Below are 17,371 nucleotides of genomic sequence, written 5' to 3' on the forward strand. Positions count from 1 at the left end.
TATTCTGATTGTTAACTGTACCACATAGATAGTTAAATTTACCATCTGAATAATAATCATTATAACCTTGCTGGTAACCTAAAGATCGTGAACTTAATCATAGTATATATTAACCGCTAAAATCATGTTGATAAATTCTACAATCATGATGGTAACTATTACCACTGGAGCTAGTAATATTATACTTTTTTTTTTGAAAATGTTGAGTGCCGCAGTCATATTTCTATCTAAAATCGAATTAATGTATGTCATACAATGGCAATCCGTAGTCAGTTGAGCCTGCACGATCACTTTACTGCTGGTTGTCATTTGGAATTTGAGAGCACTTCTTGTCCCAAAAGTAGTGTAAATCTTCAAGACATTCTCAACAGTATTGAATTTACTGGTTGCTTACCAAAAAATTAGGAAAACGGTTGACCCTGAAGGCCATCCCTGCAACTTCCCGCTAATTCCATACTTAGGCGCTTAAAATTGCACCAATGACGTTTTTGAGCTCTTCGAGCTTAAAAATATAATTTATGGGTTATTTTGAGCTCTCCGAGCTCAAAGAGATTGCTTTCCTATGTTTTTGAGCTCTTCGAGCTCAAAAGTCTGATAGAGATTTGATAAGACACTATTTTTTGAATTTTTAAACCGCAATAACTTTTGAATGAATAAACCGATTTTCACACGGTTGGCAGCATTCGACGCAGTTTTTCAAGCCTCACAAAGAATTTTAAATTTTGAATTGATCGCGCTAGGAATTTCGGAGTTATTCCGAAAAAACACTTTTTTCGGTTTTCTTTCGTTCACGATATCTCTCGAACGATTCAACCGATTTTGACCAGACTGGTGGCAATCGACGTGGTTTTTTGAGGTTAAGAGCTTATTAGTTTTTGGAATTGAACCATAAAGCCGTTTAAAAGTTATTCCAAAAAAACCACATTTGAAAAAAATGTTTTTTTCAGTTTTTTGAAGATTTCTCAAAATTTATTGATCTGAATCGGTCCAAATAGTTTTCAAAATCTAAGTTTGGTCAAGCCCTTTCGAATGGCACCAACTGCGATGAAATCGGTCAAGCCGTTCAAAAGTTATCAGCGGTTCACATACTTTCACACACACACACACACACACACACACACACACACACACACACACACACACACACACACACACACACACACACACACACACACACACACACACACACACACACACACACACACACACACACACACACATACACACATACACACACACACACACACACATACAGACACCGTGACAACCTCACGGGGATAGTCAGGGAAGCTTCCTGTGACCTTCAAACGTCGAGATCTGATGAAAACTCGATTTTTGCAAAACGGGGTGAAAACAATAACTTCCCGATTTTTGAAAATCTTCGATTTTCTTGGTGGGAAGTTAAAAATATTTAAGATCCGGTTCAAGAAATTTTATGGATAAAATTAGAGAACAGAAGAATTACAAATAATTCGATTTTAATGAAACCTACTAAAAATGAACCACAATTTTATAGAGTTAAAAAAATAATAATAGTCAATAATGAAAAAATCTTTTTGATATCACAAGACTTACATGATTGTCATTTTTTTTTTTTTTTTTTTTTTTTTTTATTTCAATAAACAAACCCAACAGCCTAGGCCATTAACAGGGTTAATAATACAATCGTTAGTACATAAGAAAAATAAATTTTTGATGTATAACAAGATGACTTATAGCTAGCATAGTGATTTCATTCATTTATACTCATAAAAATTGCTGAGTAATTATTGCTTATTACTTATTAATTATTACCTATTAAAAATTACTTATTAACTATTAATTCATAATTGCACATCTTTAACGCCACTTAGTTGCTAGTTTGCCAAGTAACGCAGTTACATAGCCATTAGGATAATTCAACATATCAAGTGCAGGTTCCCATTGATAAAAGCGATTCACTGTATTAGAGATGCGATATATTGACGCTGCCTGAGATAAGTTAGATTTAGCAATAGGTATGTACATTGGAGTTTGATTTCTCATACCTAAGACTGGTATCTTAAATTTAAACAGTGATAGCAATTGAGGACAATCCACCAAGTTGTTAAATAATTTAGTTGCAAAGGAGAATTCCGCACAGATGTGTCTTTCATCGAGAGTAAGATATTCGCATTCTTTGCATAGCGTGAGATCTGCAATTCCCCGAGCCGGATAAAGTCCAGTTTTTTTCCAAATTAAAAATTTTAAAAAGCTTCTTTGAACTCTTTCAATCTTAGTGGACTGTCCTGATTGAGTAGGAGACCATACTAGCGAAGCATACTCAAGTTTTGGTCTAACAAATGTATTATATAACAATTTAATGGCATTAAGATTATTAAAGTTTTTTGAAACTCGAGTAATGAACCCTAGCGTTTTCCAGGCTTCAGACATAATATTATTAATGTGCGTTGCAAAAGTAAGTTTACTGTCAAATGTTACCCCAATTATTTTGACTGTAGTACTCTTATCTAAAAATTTTCCAGATATGTTGTAGTCAAAGTTGATAATATTTTTCCTCCGAGTGAGTGTTAATATGCAACATTTGTCAGCATTGAGTTGCAGCCCATTGTCCTTACACCATTGCACCATGCATTCAATGTTACATTGTAAAAATATGCAATCATTTAAATTATGTATTCTCATATACAGCTTAGAGTCATCAGCAAATAAATCAAAGAAACAGGAAGTATGCTGTGCTAGATTATTGATAAAGACAAGAAATAAGAGAGGACCAAGGTTGGATCCTTGAGGAACTCCCGAAGTAGAAATATAGGGTTTAGACCTATATCCCATATAATATACAATATTTTCCCTGCTGACTAGGTATGAAGTTAATAAGCACATGAAGAGAGTAGTTAATCCTAGTTCACGCAGTCTATTAAGCAATATTCTGATGTCAACCTTATCAAATGCTTTAGCAAAATCTGCACAAAATACGTCAAGTTGTTCCCCAGCAGTAAGAGTTTCATTAGCAAGCTGAGTGAAATATACTAAATTAGTTACTGTTGAGCGTTTGGGCATAAAGCCACGCTGAAGTGGAGAGACAATGGACTGAAACTCACTGAAGACTGTTTCATAGATATACATCTCCAGTACTTTGGAGAGCGAGCAAAGTATTGCTATGGGTCTGGACAGAGTAACATCTGTCAAGTTTCCAGTCTTAGGTATGGGGCATACTTTTATTTTAATGAACAAACACAGTCATTTAATGTTACTGTAGATAACCCTTATTCATGGAATCTTTTCGTTAATTCTGATTTAGAGTATTGTCCAATAACGTATTTTAATATTGTAAATAACCAAATCCACGTCACTAAACTATGGATAGAAATAAAAAAATTTATATATATATATATATATATATATATATATATATATATATATATATATATATATATATATATATATATATATATATATATGGGTCATTCCATGTGAAATCGACCAATAGTTGGAATCGACCCCTTTCGATTTGGATGAATTTTGGTCAGAAGTTTTCTATTATCATAAAACGAAGTTCTGCCAAAGGAAAAAGAATAAAAAAATTTTTTTCGAAAGATACGCAAATTCAAAATTTCGCGATTTTTTCAGTTTTTCAATTTTGTTTTTGCAATATCTCGAATGCTATTATATATACAGGAATGGTCTTTCGTTTGTTTGAAAGGGGACACTTGGGGCTATTGAAAAAAAAATATTTTGGAAAAAAATTTTGAAAAATGCCAAATTTGTTAAATTTTGAATTTTTGAAAATCGTCGAAAATGAAGACTGCCATTAAAATTTTGGCTCAATTTTTTTTGTATGATACCTTGTAATGATCTTAAAAGATCCTGAATTTCAAAAAAAAATTTTTTTTTGTTTTTTGCAACTTCTATACAAGTTAAAGCTATGCAGATACATAATATTGTAATTTTGAGAATGTAGAAATCAAATGCACGACGTGAAAATATTAAATAATAAATTAATTTCAACTTTTATTCATTTTTTAGACATAATCTAAAAATCAGGCGTAACGAATGATATAATTTTTTATTTTCTTAACGCATGATATATTTTATCCGTTTCTTCACTTCAATTACAGTTTTTAACCTCAAATAACTCAAATAGATATTAATTTTCTATAAAAATTAGAAATGATTTCATGAGAATATTAATTTTTTTTCGTTCTTTCGAATACTTATTTACTTACGAATTTCTGCACAATCATAGTTCTTAATCTCAAATTACAAATTATTCCCATGTTAATAAGACGACAAGTGGCATCAACAACTTTAAATGAAGTAAAAAAAGGACAATTAACAAATTCTATCATGCGTTAAGGATGACTTATTTTAAGGATGCAAGATTATGTCTAAAAAATGAAAAAAAAAAGTTGAAATTAATTTATTATTCAATATTTTCACGTCCTGCATTTGATTTATAAATACTCAAAATTACAAAATTATGTATCTGCATAACTTTAACTTGTATAGAAGTTGCAAAAAACAAAAAAAAAATTTTTTCTGAAATTCAAAAATTTTTTTTTGAAATTCAAAAATTCATATTTTTGAAAAAAAAAACCCTATCCAAAAATTTCAGGATCTTTTAAGATCATTACAAGGTATCATACAAAAAAAATTGAGCCAAAATTTTAATGGCAGTCTTCATTTTCGACGATTTTCAAAAATTCAAAATTTGACAAATTTGGCATTTTTCAAAATTTTTTTCCAAAATATTTTTTTTTCAATAGCCCCAAGTGTCCCCTTTCAAACAAACGAAAGACCATTCCTATATCTATAATAGCATTCGAGATATTGCAAAAACAAAATTGAAAAACTGAAAAAATCGCGAAATTTTGAATTTGCGTATTTTTCGAAAAAAATTTTTTTATTTTTTTTCCTTTGGCAGAACTTCGTTTTATGATAATAGAAAACTTCTGACCAAAATTCATCCAAATCGAAAGAGGTCGATTCCAACTATTGGTCGATTTGACATGGAATGACCCATATATGTATATATATATATATACTAGCTGACCCGGCCACGCGTTGCTGTGGCTAAAGTTTTTGTTATATTACATTATAGTAAACAATCTAAGAGGAACAATAAGAGAACATCAGTCACGGAGTCCACTATGCTTTTTCACACAGATGGTATTTGTAAAAAAATATGGTGATCTCCTTATTTGACTTTCTACTACTATAACCCTTTAGTACAATGAAATTATTTACGAACAAAGACGAAAATGTTGATGTTGGTATACAAATTCACTGGATTGAGATTTGAAGGGGAAGTACGTTGAACACAATTAATTAAAATGTTCTTACACTTGATATTAAGCAGAAATCAATAGGTACAAAATAAAAATTTATCAGATTTATTATTTCCATTTAATTTTATAACAAATATAAGTATATTACAGTATAATACAGTAAATAACATGTGACGCTTAAACTCATGAATGAGGTAGGCAAGGCAGACAGTCTTATACTTTTAAACATTAATATCTATTTTTTTGAATTATAAATACTTTCAATTTCAATTTAATTTAACACCAATCGGTGCACAATGTTTTTGGTTAACCTGTCTTTAGCTAACACAAATAGATTCGACGGTTTCCCAACACGTGAACACGCAACATATAGTTGCCCATGAGAAAAACATGGATTTTCCAAATCTAAACCACAAATGGACATTGTTTGACCTTGAGATTTATTTATAGACATGGCGAAAGCTAAACAAATTGGAAACTGTAGCCTTTTGAAGGGTATGGTAGAATCTGATGGTATCATCGGAATACGTGGCAGCAGGACCACTTTTCCTTTAAACTTCCCAGCCAAAATGGTTGCTTCAAGAATGTTTCCGGTGATCTTTTTGATGACCAAATGCATACCGTTACATAATTGAGGTGGATTCAAATTACGGAGGAGAATAATAGGGGAACCAATCTTTAATCGAAGATTATGTGGTGGTATTCCAGGGATATCTAATGAATTTAAAAATTCAATCGGAAAATTTACACTTTCATTTTCATCAACAACAGTATCGATTGATTTAAAAGACATCAGATCGCCTGGTAACAACTGTTGTATCTGGAAGTTAATTTCGTCAACATCAACGTTTTTGGCTGCCAAAATCGCCCGTTGACTAAGCCATTCATGATTCAAATAATTATTCTGTATATCCGGGAAAATACTCTGAATCAATTCATTTTTATCCTGAACAACAGTGCAAAAATTGTCTGGTAGTTTAATGCATTGCGTATTTGGTTGCAGTTCTATTTTACCGTTCCCAATATCTAGTAGTTGTTCGGAAAATATTTGTGCTGATGGATCATTTTGCAATTGCACTCGCATATTTATGGTCAATCGAAGTGTTTCAACACTTCGCCATAAGAATGATTGTTTCAAACATGCATTAATCTCATCCGCGAAAGTAGAGCGAGGTATAACCGGTAAGGTCTGCCGGAAGTCACCAGACAAAAGTAAGATAGCACCACCGAAAAGTTTATTATTGCTTTTTAAATCTTGCATAGTTCTGTTTAATGCTTCAAGTGAATATTTGTGTGCCATTGTGCACTCATCCCAAATTATTATAGAACTCTTCCGCAACACTGCAGCTATTCCACTATTCTTTTTGATGTTACACATTGCATCTGGTTTATTATGAACGTCCAATGGCAGCTTGAATGTTGAATGTGCTGTTCGCCCACCATCCAGTAAAGTAGCCGCAATGCCTGACGATGCTACTGCTAATGCGATTTTTTGTTGCGACCGTATTTTGGCAAGAATCAACGATATTAAAAATGTCTTACCGGTTCCACCGGGTGCATCCAAGAAAAAAAAACCGCCTTGTTCAGCAGCAACAGCCAGCATAATCCGATCATAAATAATTTTTTGTTCTGCTGTCAGTAATGGTTCACTGTTCATGATAATTGTTGCTAAACTTCCATGGTCATATTGATTTTCTCGTTGTAAATCGGTATTGACTAAGTCGGTGGGTGGACGATTAGGTGATGGCATACCATAATGATTAAGTGGTAAATTTGAAATAAGAACACATAAATCCTCGATCAAGACCAATGCTTCATTGTACATCTCTGGTGTATAATCTATGTTTTGGCATTGATTTGGTTGTCTAATTCGGTGCAAGATGTCTTCTGTCATACAATTTTTATATTTTTGCCACAAAGTTTGTGCTTGCGAGGGATAACATGTCGTCAAAATAATTGCAAATAACTGACGAATGTTATTCGGTGTTGATGTCAACGCAGCATCAGCAAGCGTTAAGTCCCAATGGTTATCGTCTTCTAGCAATTGCAGTTCACGACATGCATCCTGGTATGTATTGAATACTCGACCATTAGCTGTTCGTAAAAATTCAAAAGACGTTGGTCCGGGAACATTCACCAATAACAAACGTAAATAGAAGCACTCACGTTGCTTTGGATGTACCGTGTAAAGTCTCCCCAATGTCTTAGCTTTGAATATGCCTGTAATGGAAGGATGTGGTTTTCCTTGTTTCCGTGGCTCCCATTTTTTACTGGATTTGTTCCATGTGAAATAACGTGGAACATCACCATACACCAATGTCTTCGCGAATTGGCCAAAAACATCAGGTTTTTGACACAATGTAAAAAATTCAGTTAGAGTCGTTTTCGGAGCTTCGAACGCTCTTTGGAGAACATTTTCTTCAGTGAAGTATACACGTTGACCGTTTTCAAGATGTATTGCCAGATGTTGGACAGCAGGATCTCTTTCGTGGATGGGAAAGCTGAGAATATGCCAAATAGCTTCATTGCTGCTAATGTATCTGCCCATTTGGTATCGTGCTATTTCGTCATTTTTATTTATGTTTTGTACTTCAAATATGGCCAAATCACTGCCTTTGTTTACATATTTACAAATATACTTAATTGATTTAACAGAACTGCAAAGCTCAACATTGATATGAGCTTTGTAAGTTTTTGAAAGTAGTGGTGAGTATGGTACCACCCACTGATTATCAAACCCAACTTGATTTGGAAAGTTTGGCAGTCGCATTGTAAATGTGTGGCCACCATTCTCAGTACTTCTGCGGCGATACATTGGATAACCATCAATATCCGTGATCGTGTCATTCGTATGCGGCTTTGGGAAGTTTTTTTTACATTTTCCATTTTCCATGCACGGTGACGTCATGTTGAAAGCACCGCATGGCCCATGGATCATGTGTTTGGTGACAATATCAAATAATTCTTGATCAATTAATGGGTCTGGAATTTCGGCTGAAATTATTTGATCGATTTCTTCAGGACGGATTCTATCTTTAAGCCAAACCAAAATGTGGGCATGAGGCAAACCTCGCTTTTGCCACTCTATCGTATACAGCCAACAACGTGTGATACCAAAAATTGAATATTTAACAATAAAATCAATTAAGGATTTCAATTTTTGTTTAAACACACGTGCAATTAAATCATGACGATGAATGGCTTGTTATCCTGGCAATAGTAAAGTTTGTATCTCTTCCCAATTCGGATTACATGTGAATGTAATAAATAAATCCGGTCGGCCGTAATGACGTACGTAAGTCATCGCATCTTGTATGTATTCCTGCATGTTCCGTGGACTGCCGATGTAGCTTGAAGGTAAAATGAAAGCATTACCGATGTCATTGGGATTTAAATTTCCATCGATGTTTCCAGCAACAGCATCTCGTAAGTGAATATATTCTTCCGATCGTAGTTTTGCCTGGTTGAATCGAAGGAATCGCAAGCGTTCGCTTTTGACCTTAGCATACATATCAACAATGTATTGATGGAACAGCTGACGATATCGAAGGATATAATTGTCTTGATGTTGTCTAACCATTATTCGGTGTGCGTAGTAGTTCATTGAGCTAACTTTATTATTTCTGTAATCACCTAAAAAAATAAAAAATAAAATGCAATACGAAATTAAAATCTATACGTACAGTAAGAAAGTAAATAGATAATTGTCAAATTTACCGGTATTTGGATCATACTGTTTGATATTAAGGTGATATTCATCTTGTCCTTGCCAAAATATCAATGGATATTGTAGTGCGTCATATGAACGGTGTAGATCCGAAATCGTACTGACAGTGTTGTCTCGCCGTGTAATTTTTATAGATCTTTTGTCAACTGGATCACCAACCATGATAACAGCAACCTCATCAACAGTTGGAGCGTTGAATCTACCAGCATGTTCACCTAATGGTACTTTGTCGGCTTTTATGACGATTTGATAATTGTCATTTTGCAGTCGTGGCGAAACTCTTTTGATCAATTGAATTAGTTGATTGTGATCTTCTAAAAAATTTTCCAATAATATCACAATTGCTCTTTCCTCTGCTTGTTCAATAAAATTATACAGGCACCGAGTCGTCACGCGCTCTTCACAATCGCCCATAAAATAAATTTGAAGAAATTTCGGATTGTTATCAGGCATTGGCATCAGTGATCCGATTTTATGGTACACCTGGCCTTGAATTTTGAAAGTAGTTTCAAAATTACGTCCATCGGATGCACGATCGCAAATTTTAGTTGCCCCAAATGATGTCATTTGGAAGCAAGAATTAAATTTGCGTATCTTACGCAAAAATAATTTGGAATCATCTGAATTGCCAGTAAGAAGGGATAATAAAGGCTCCGGCGGAGCGGGTAGAGGTGACAGCACAACTTTTCCTGATGCGCAGCACATGCCGGCTGCTTCATTCCGAAATTTCAATGCCTGACAATATTGACATACTGTATCCATTCCACCGATAGCAATTTTTGAATGCGCTGAGTAGTTAATATCTGGTGCATATTCAAAGACAAGCCGAACGAATGATGCACGTGTTAATGAGCGGCTGATCCGTTGCCTTTGTCGATCTAGTACTCGTACTGTAGCTATGTTTCGATCTCGTGCCGCTCTTGTTCTCGTAATATTCTGTTGCAGACGTTCGTCACGCTGTTCTTGAGATTCTTGTGCACGACTTTCTGCAGTCCTGATTCTTTGAGCTGCATTTCTTGTTTCGATTTGTTCTGGTAATTGCTGAGCTCTTTCAACACGTTTGCGTCGTGACCCTTTGCTGCTCGCGTTGTTGAGGTTAGATTTTTTCGGTGGCATTTGACTGAAAATAATAATTTAATCGTTTAAATATTAGAAAGAGGAACTGAAAAACATGTTATCATAGCACATTGAAATAATAAGTGCAAAATAATTTTCAATGGAGGTTAAATAAAAATAATATAAAAATTTTTGTACAATTATTGAAAAAGTGTGGGGAGCTTTGTGCCATTTTCTCATTGATATATTAATTAACTTTTATAAAACTATGTGATATTACTTACATGTATAAATTGAAATTATTGTTCCTGTGCTCCTACTGTGGCTATGTCTCGTTCTCCTGCTGCTCTTGTTCTTATGATATTCTCTTGAAGACGTTCGTTACACTGTTCTTGAGATTCTTGTGCATGACCTTCTGCTGTCCTGATTCTTTGAGCTGGATTTCTTGATTCAATTTGTTCTGCCAACTGATGGGCTCTTTTTATACGTTTGCGTCGTGCCTCTCTGGTGCTCGCGTTGTTGAGGTTAGATTTTTTCCGTGGCATTTGACTGAAAATAATAAATTAATCGTTTAAATATGAGAAAAAAAAATTGAAAATCATTCTAATTAACTTTTATAATTATGTGATAATACTGACATGTACATATTTAAATTATAGAGTTTAAATAATAATTTCAATAAGAATTGAAATACTAATTTAATCGTTTAAATATAAGAAAAAATCTGAAAAACTTGTTATCATAGCACATTGAAATAATAAGTGCTAAATATTTTTTAATAGAGGTTAAATAAAAACAATAAAAAAAAATATTTGTACAACTATTGAAAAAGTGTAGGAAATTGTGTATCATTTTTGCATTGACATTTTAATTAAATTTTATAATTATGTGATAATACTTACATACATATATTCAAATTAAATTATAAAGTTTTGATCAATGAAGCACAAATAAGTAAAAAACAGGATTAATTTTACTGTATTATCTTCATTATAATATGAATGCAATTTATACTTCAGTCTAAGTAACACGTGGCCGGCTATGCTAACACCAAAAATTTAAAAAATGGAAATAATTGAATTATACGGTATTTCGTTCACTACAAAATAAATTTAATTAATTTTATAGCGTCAACAACTCGTGGTAATCATGCTGTTAAAATGTAGCTTATATGACACGTTCGTAGATTTACCATAGCAGCGCCATCTATTGGTTACTTACTCAACCCAGTCGAAAGGTATCGACATCTGTTAGAATCATTTGGAGTTAACAGATAATTGTGACTGTCAAATAATAACAGACAAATAATTAGCAGTAAATTAAAATTGCGACTATAATTTGAGATTTAAACTATCCTATCTTTTAAGTTGGATCGAACTGCACATGGTGTGCAAATTTTATTATAATCGGTTAAGTGGTTTAGGAGTCCATTGAGGACAAACATTGTGACACGAGATTTATATATATTAAGATATTAGCAACCTTGCAGTCACTATGTGACTACCGTGACTTATGAACTACAAATAAACAAAAATTTTGCTTCATTAAATTATTTTTGTTAAATTGCACTGTACTCTCTTAACTATCGAGCTTCTTAAAGATATAAGCTCATCCCGATGTTACACTCATCAGGGGGCGTCCATAAATTACGTGAGGCATTTTTGATAATTTTTTGACCCCCCTCCCCCCTTGATGAGATTGCGTAAGAATTTCCCCAACTCCCTCCCCCAACCCTAATCTCACGCGAGATTCTTCAAAATTTATGTTTTGGCTGTAAGATTATTTGGCTGTGTTGGATTATTGAGAAAAAAAGCGCCATTCGGCTATACCCGACATGGATAGGTAGATTTCTTGTTTGAATATTGAAAAAAACACGTTATTAAAAAGCCGTAATGTCCTAAAATTTATTTTTTATTATATTTTTGCAAATAACGACATGAGACTGACTATAACAAATAGATATTCAAAGAAATCTACCTAAAAAATAGGATTTTTTACAGATAAAAGTCATTTGATGATAAAAGCTAAAATTTAATTTATTCTTGATTTTTTTTGAATTTTCTCAACTACGAAATAAATTGAAAAAAGTATTAAAAGTCGACGAACAATAGCTTAAATCGAAGATAATTAAATATATTATGACAAAATTTTATTAAAATTACGACATGAGACCGGCTACCACCGATAGATTTCTAAAGAAATCTACCTAAAAAATTAGTGAATCCTATCGATCAATAATCAAATTAAACAATCGAGCGCTACTTTGCAGCTCTGCAGGGTTCAGACGAATACGACAAACACTATTGTGTCAAATTTTGCCATATTTTATTACAGAAATACTTTTTCACGCAATTTTACACTGTTTTCTGCTGGAGAAAAAATTACGTGATATTTTTTAAGATCCCCCCTCCCCCCTAAGTGAGATTTGATAAAATTTAGCTTGATCCACTCACCCCCTAGAACACCTCACGTAATTAATGGACGTCCCCTCAAGAGCTTTCATTTGAGTACCTACATGCATTTTGATATATATATATATATATATATATATATATATATAATATGTATAAATATATGAAAAATTGATGTGGGTACTCAAATGAAAGGTCTCGATGAGTGTAATGCCAGGGTGAGCTCATATCTTTAAAAATGTCAATAGTTCACAAGATACAAGGTCATTTCTTAATTATGTATCTAGAGATAGAGCATTTTCAAATGCAGTCAAAATACTTATCATAATAAATTAACTATCGGTGAAAATGATATGAAACCTTAAAAAGACACAAATTCAAGTCAAGACATTTGCAATGACACTAAATTTCACTAAAAAAAAAAACCGATTTTATCGTATGACTATTCTGGAGACAAAATTTATCTTATTCTCTTAATAATATAGATGTACTTTTTTCAGTACTCACTCTTATGTCAAACATTAGAATGTTATTATATTTGGACTGTAAAATCGAAAAAGTTTAGTTTTTTATACTTCCTGTGTAGTTTTTATATGATTGCAATCATGATGATTTTAACTATCTCCGATGATAAAAGTAACCATCTAGATAATAAACCGTATAATCATAATTGTAGAAATAAACATATAATGATTGTGCTAATTAAAATCGCCAGATGGTTGTATTTATCATTTTAACTTTGGAAAAGTTAGTAACTATACTGGATAGTAAAAGCTACAATATAGGGATGGTCACCATTAACATAAAATTCTCTCCGTGTATTTATTGTACGAGTCATAAAGTGAAGCATTGAAGAATACTCTACGATCGAAATTTTTCGGCCTCTTTCTGCCTATATTTTTACTATTACACTCTTAAAAAGAATTGATACGTCTATCGCAAGATCGATCACAATTGATAAATTGTTTAAAAGTACTCCAAGGCTTACATTTTTAGAATCTTGAATGATTCATACAATTATAAAAATCATTTCCCTATACATCAAGATATCAAGATCTTTTGGACAGACCTACAGAACTACAGACTAGTTACATTGGTATTGGACAAGATTCTTTGGTCAGATAGTTGACCATGCCCTGGAAACAGAATCAGACAATTCTCGAACCAGATAGTTAACCAAGATTATTTGTCCAGACTGGCGACAGACTTGGACAAGATTTTAAAACATAATCTGGAGCAATACTTGGTCAAGTTTAGTGACAAGTCTGTAGCTAGAATTTGTCTAGGTTGTTGGTAAAGAAGTTTGACTCAGATTTGCGCGAGAAACGAAAAAGACTAACAGTGCGCATTCTTATTGTACTGAAATAAGAATGAGAACTCTTGCCTTCGCAAATGAGTTTCAAAAAGTGGTGGTGAGGAGCCCCGTGATTTCTGGCCATTTTCTGGACGAATTCTGGCCTCAGTCTTGCCCAAGAATCCTGGTCAAATATCTGGAGTAATTTTTCGACAATTCTTGAAGAATGATCTGCTGTTTCTGGTCCAAGAAATTTGTATATAGATACTTCATCACGATTCTTGAGCCAGTTTGTCCAAAACTTGAACCAAATTGCTACTAAGAGAATACTATAATTTTTACTTTCTTACATAAGCGCCTTTATTTATGATCTTATATTCAAAATTAAATTGCAAAAAAACTGAAGTTATGAATGTCTTACAAAAATTTTTATAAAAATTAATAATAAATAAATGTTTCATGTTAATTAACTAATAAAAAAATTGATCTAATTTGAGAAAAAATAACTTTGAAGAATTTTTTGCCTTAATCAAGCCGAAGTTTTTGAAGTAAATTGTACTTGATTCAAAAACTTTTTCTTTTAAATCAAGTCAATTTTTGAATCAGTATAGATATGTATATATCGTAGTCTTTTCGCAAAATCCGTCATTTCATGAAATACCTAGGCACTTCCAGAAGCGTCGGTGTTTAGTGAAAAATATTTAAATTGCATTATCAGCCTAGGTATTTCATGAAATGACCACTTTGTGCCAGCATCTCGTGTTTAAAGCCAAGATACATAATTAATTAATTATAATTATACTTATTTATTATTATAATTATACTTAATTATAATTATTACTTATAATTATACTTAATCATAATTATACGATTATAATTTGATTATTATAGTTTGTGATTATAATCAGACGCATAGAACAGTTGGGCTTTACATGTAATATTATACATCTTGGCACGTTGAATAAAGAAATAAAAATTAATAACATTAAAAAAAAAGGTGTGTGTGCGATTCACACACGATAGAAGTGAAACTTCAGTGAATCGACAAAAGAATGAGATGAATATTTATAACAAGGGTAGGATAATTACAAAGTTTAATTGTTCAAAAATGAAAGTATTTTGATTAATTTTAAAAGATATTTTATATTTTATTTAACATATGTTACATAATCTATTACTCAAGTTCCATATTTTCAGTTTCAACAAATGATACAAGAGGCTTATGATAACTAAAATACGATACAAATATTTTAGTTTCAATTTGGTTGATATATCTTTGGAACACTGCATCTATTACCGTTTTTGATCTTGTAGTTGATTGAGTGCGATTGTTACACATTTTTAAATAAAATGTTGTATCGAGAAACTCAATCAAAGGAAGCGCTGTATCTGATGCAAAATTTATGTTAAAATCCCCACTTAAAATCATCGGAATTTTATCATAATTTTTTCATTTTAATTTCATTTTTTTGCGTCGATATTGACGACACATTTCGGCATTAGTTTTCGGCATTTTATAAAATTTATTATTTAGTACAAGATATAAAAATACTCACAAACAGTTAAATAATAACACACCACGCTATCTTACTAAAACGCTGTAATACGCAGCCGCATACAGTGTACAGTAAGCTCACGTAGTTTTCACATGCACTACACACGTTAAATGCTCAAATACAAGCACGTATTAAACAGTGTGCAATATACATACACACTGACATCTGCTCTCTCGCTCTGGCTCACAAATTACAGGCGACTATGCTTAGAAGACGGGAGTGGGGACGCTACGAAGTATGGCACAAAGAGGAGAGACCGATAATATACAAATTGTATGTATATTTCTGTCTCATTCTTTCCCCTGGCTTCATCCTACACATTTTTGTATTTGTGTCTCTTACCTGTCGTTTTTTCGTTGCATCCGGTTTGAAATCACAACGATTCTAAAGAAGTTTCACTTCAAAAAAGGAAGTAATAAAAGCAACTACAGATTAATTTGTAAAAAAATATAACGAATATTATGGAAAACAAGATAACAAACGACCGTATACTTCAGTTTACTTAAAAAAAGGTAAATATTATGGATAAAACCAATAACTTTCCGATTTTTGAAAATTTTCAATTTTCTTAGCGGGAAGTTAAAAATTAATAATATTAAAAAATGGAAGGAATAAAAGCGAATAAAGATTTATTTGTAGAAAAATATAACGAATGTTATGAAAAACAACCTAACAAACGACCGTATAATATTTATCTTTTTTTAGTAAACTGAAGTATTCGGTCATTTGTTAGGTTGTTTTCCAAAATATTCGTTATATTTTTTGACAAATTAATCTGTATTTGCTTTTAGTCCTTCCTTTTTTTTAATGTTATTAATTTTTTTTTCTTTATTCAACGTGCCAAGATGTATAATAGGTATTACATGAAAAGCCCAACTGTTCTATGCATCTGATTATGTATCTTGGCTTTAAACACGAGATGTCGGCACAAAGTGATCATTTCATGAAATACCTAGGCTGATAATGCAATTTAAATATTTTTCACTAAACGCCGACGCTTCTGAAAGTTCCTAAGTATTTCATGAAATGATGGATTTTGCGAAAAGACTACGACATATATACCCCTTTAAAGAAAAGAAAACGTTTTCAAATTCCAAGGACGAAAAAAAAAATTTTTAAGTTTCCACTGAAAAATATCGTAAAAGCAATGTAAAAACAAACTCATCTATAAAATAACAAGGTCATAGGATGTAGATGTTTTAAATTCTAGTTTTAACATTTTAAAATTTATATATATACTTCTCCATCTCGAATATTAGTAAGCAACTCAAGTTTTACTTATCCCACAAAGAATGAGGACTTACGAGTGGTCTCGTGGGATTCAAGCTTTCAGGTAATATAAAAATAAAATAAAAACTAACAGTGTCTCGAACATTTTGGTATTATCGTTTTTTTTTTGACAGTGTTTTTTCTTACTCTATCATCAGAAAATGCAATATTCTCGAATCAATATTTTTTCAAGAGAATCAGATTCGTTATAAACTAACGAAAATAAGGGAAAATAACTAAATGTAGAAAAAATTAAGATAGAGATAAAAAAAAAATTATATAGAATACATTAAGTTTTTTTTATGTATATCTAGCGCTTGAGTTATACTGAATTAATTTGTGGCAATTAATTAAAAGTCGAGAAAGAGTTTTTACCACGGAGATCGAGAAACTCAAGGGGCGTAAATAATGGATGCATGAAAATCTGAAATGAAGCTGAGTTTTACCGAAGATATTCGAATTCGTGAAATATCCCTAATATTAATCACATGAAAGTATCTTTGCGTAAGCTTATATTTAGTAATTAATCAAAAGTCGCATACTCATAAGTTATGTAATATTATTGAAGATTTTAATCCACTTGATGAAGATTACAATCCATCGATTTACCTAGCTGATTCAAGGACCTTGTTGTACTTGACATATGCGTTCATTAGACTAGAGTTCGAATGCTACCTATGCAATTGCAAATGGAACTTCTAATGATGCTACTCACCTAAATTCTGTCAGTAATCACCATTCAAAGCCCAAAGCCCTTCCAACAACCAGTTCCTGTATAGTAACTTAAC

General features: G+C 32.3%; 2 protein-coding genes across 5 annotated transcripts in view; one reads left to right on the top strand and one right to left on the bottom strand.

Moving 5' to 3' along the window:
* The window catches only part of LOC123269442 (hemicentin-2), a 593,151-nt gene that overhangs the window by 496,252 nt on the left and 79,528 nt on the right, over positions 1–17,371 (top strand). The window lies entirely within an intron of this gene.
* Positions 8,775–9,491, bottom strand: LOC123269444. The gene is made up of 2 exons (XM_044735151.1): positions 9,005–9,491; positions 8,775–8,903 (listed from the first exon to the last, which is right to left on the bottom strand). Exons 1-2 carry the CDS (start codon positions 9,454–9,456, stop codon positions 8,900–8,902), a joined length of 456 nt encoding a protein of 151 aa, XP_044591086.1. The 5' UTR covers positions 9,457–9,491; the 3' UTR covers positions 8,775–8,899.

The sequence above is a fragment of the Cotesia glomerata genome, linkage group LG7, assembly GCF_020080835.1.
Source record: "Cotesia glomerata isolate CgM1 linkage group LG7, MPM_Cglom_v2.3, whole genome shotgun sequence".
Classification (NCBI taxonomy): Eukaryota; Metazoa; Arthropoda; class Insecta; order Hymenoptera; family Braconidae; genus Cotesia; species Cotesia glomerata.

Bases quoted from the DNA above. Each gene is read 5' to 3' on its own strand.
- LOC123269444 (XM_044735151.1), bottom strand. From the start codon at position 9,456: ATGCCAATGCCTGATAACAATCCGAAATTTCTTCAAATTTATTTTATG.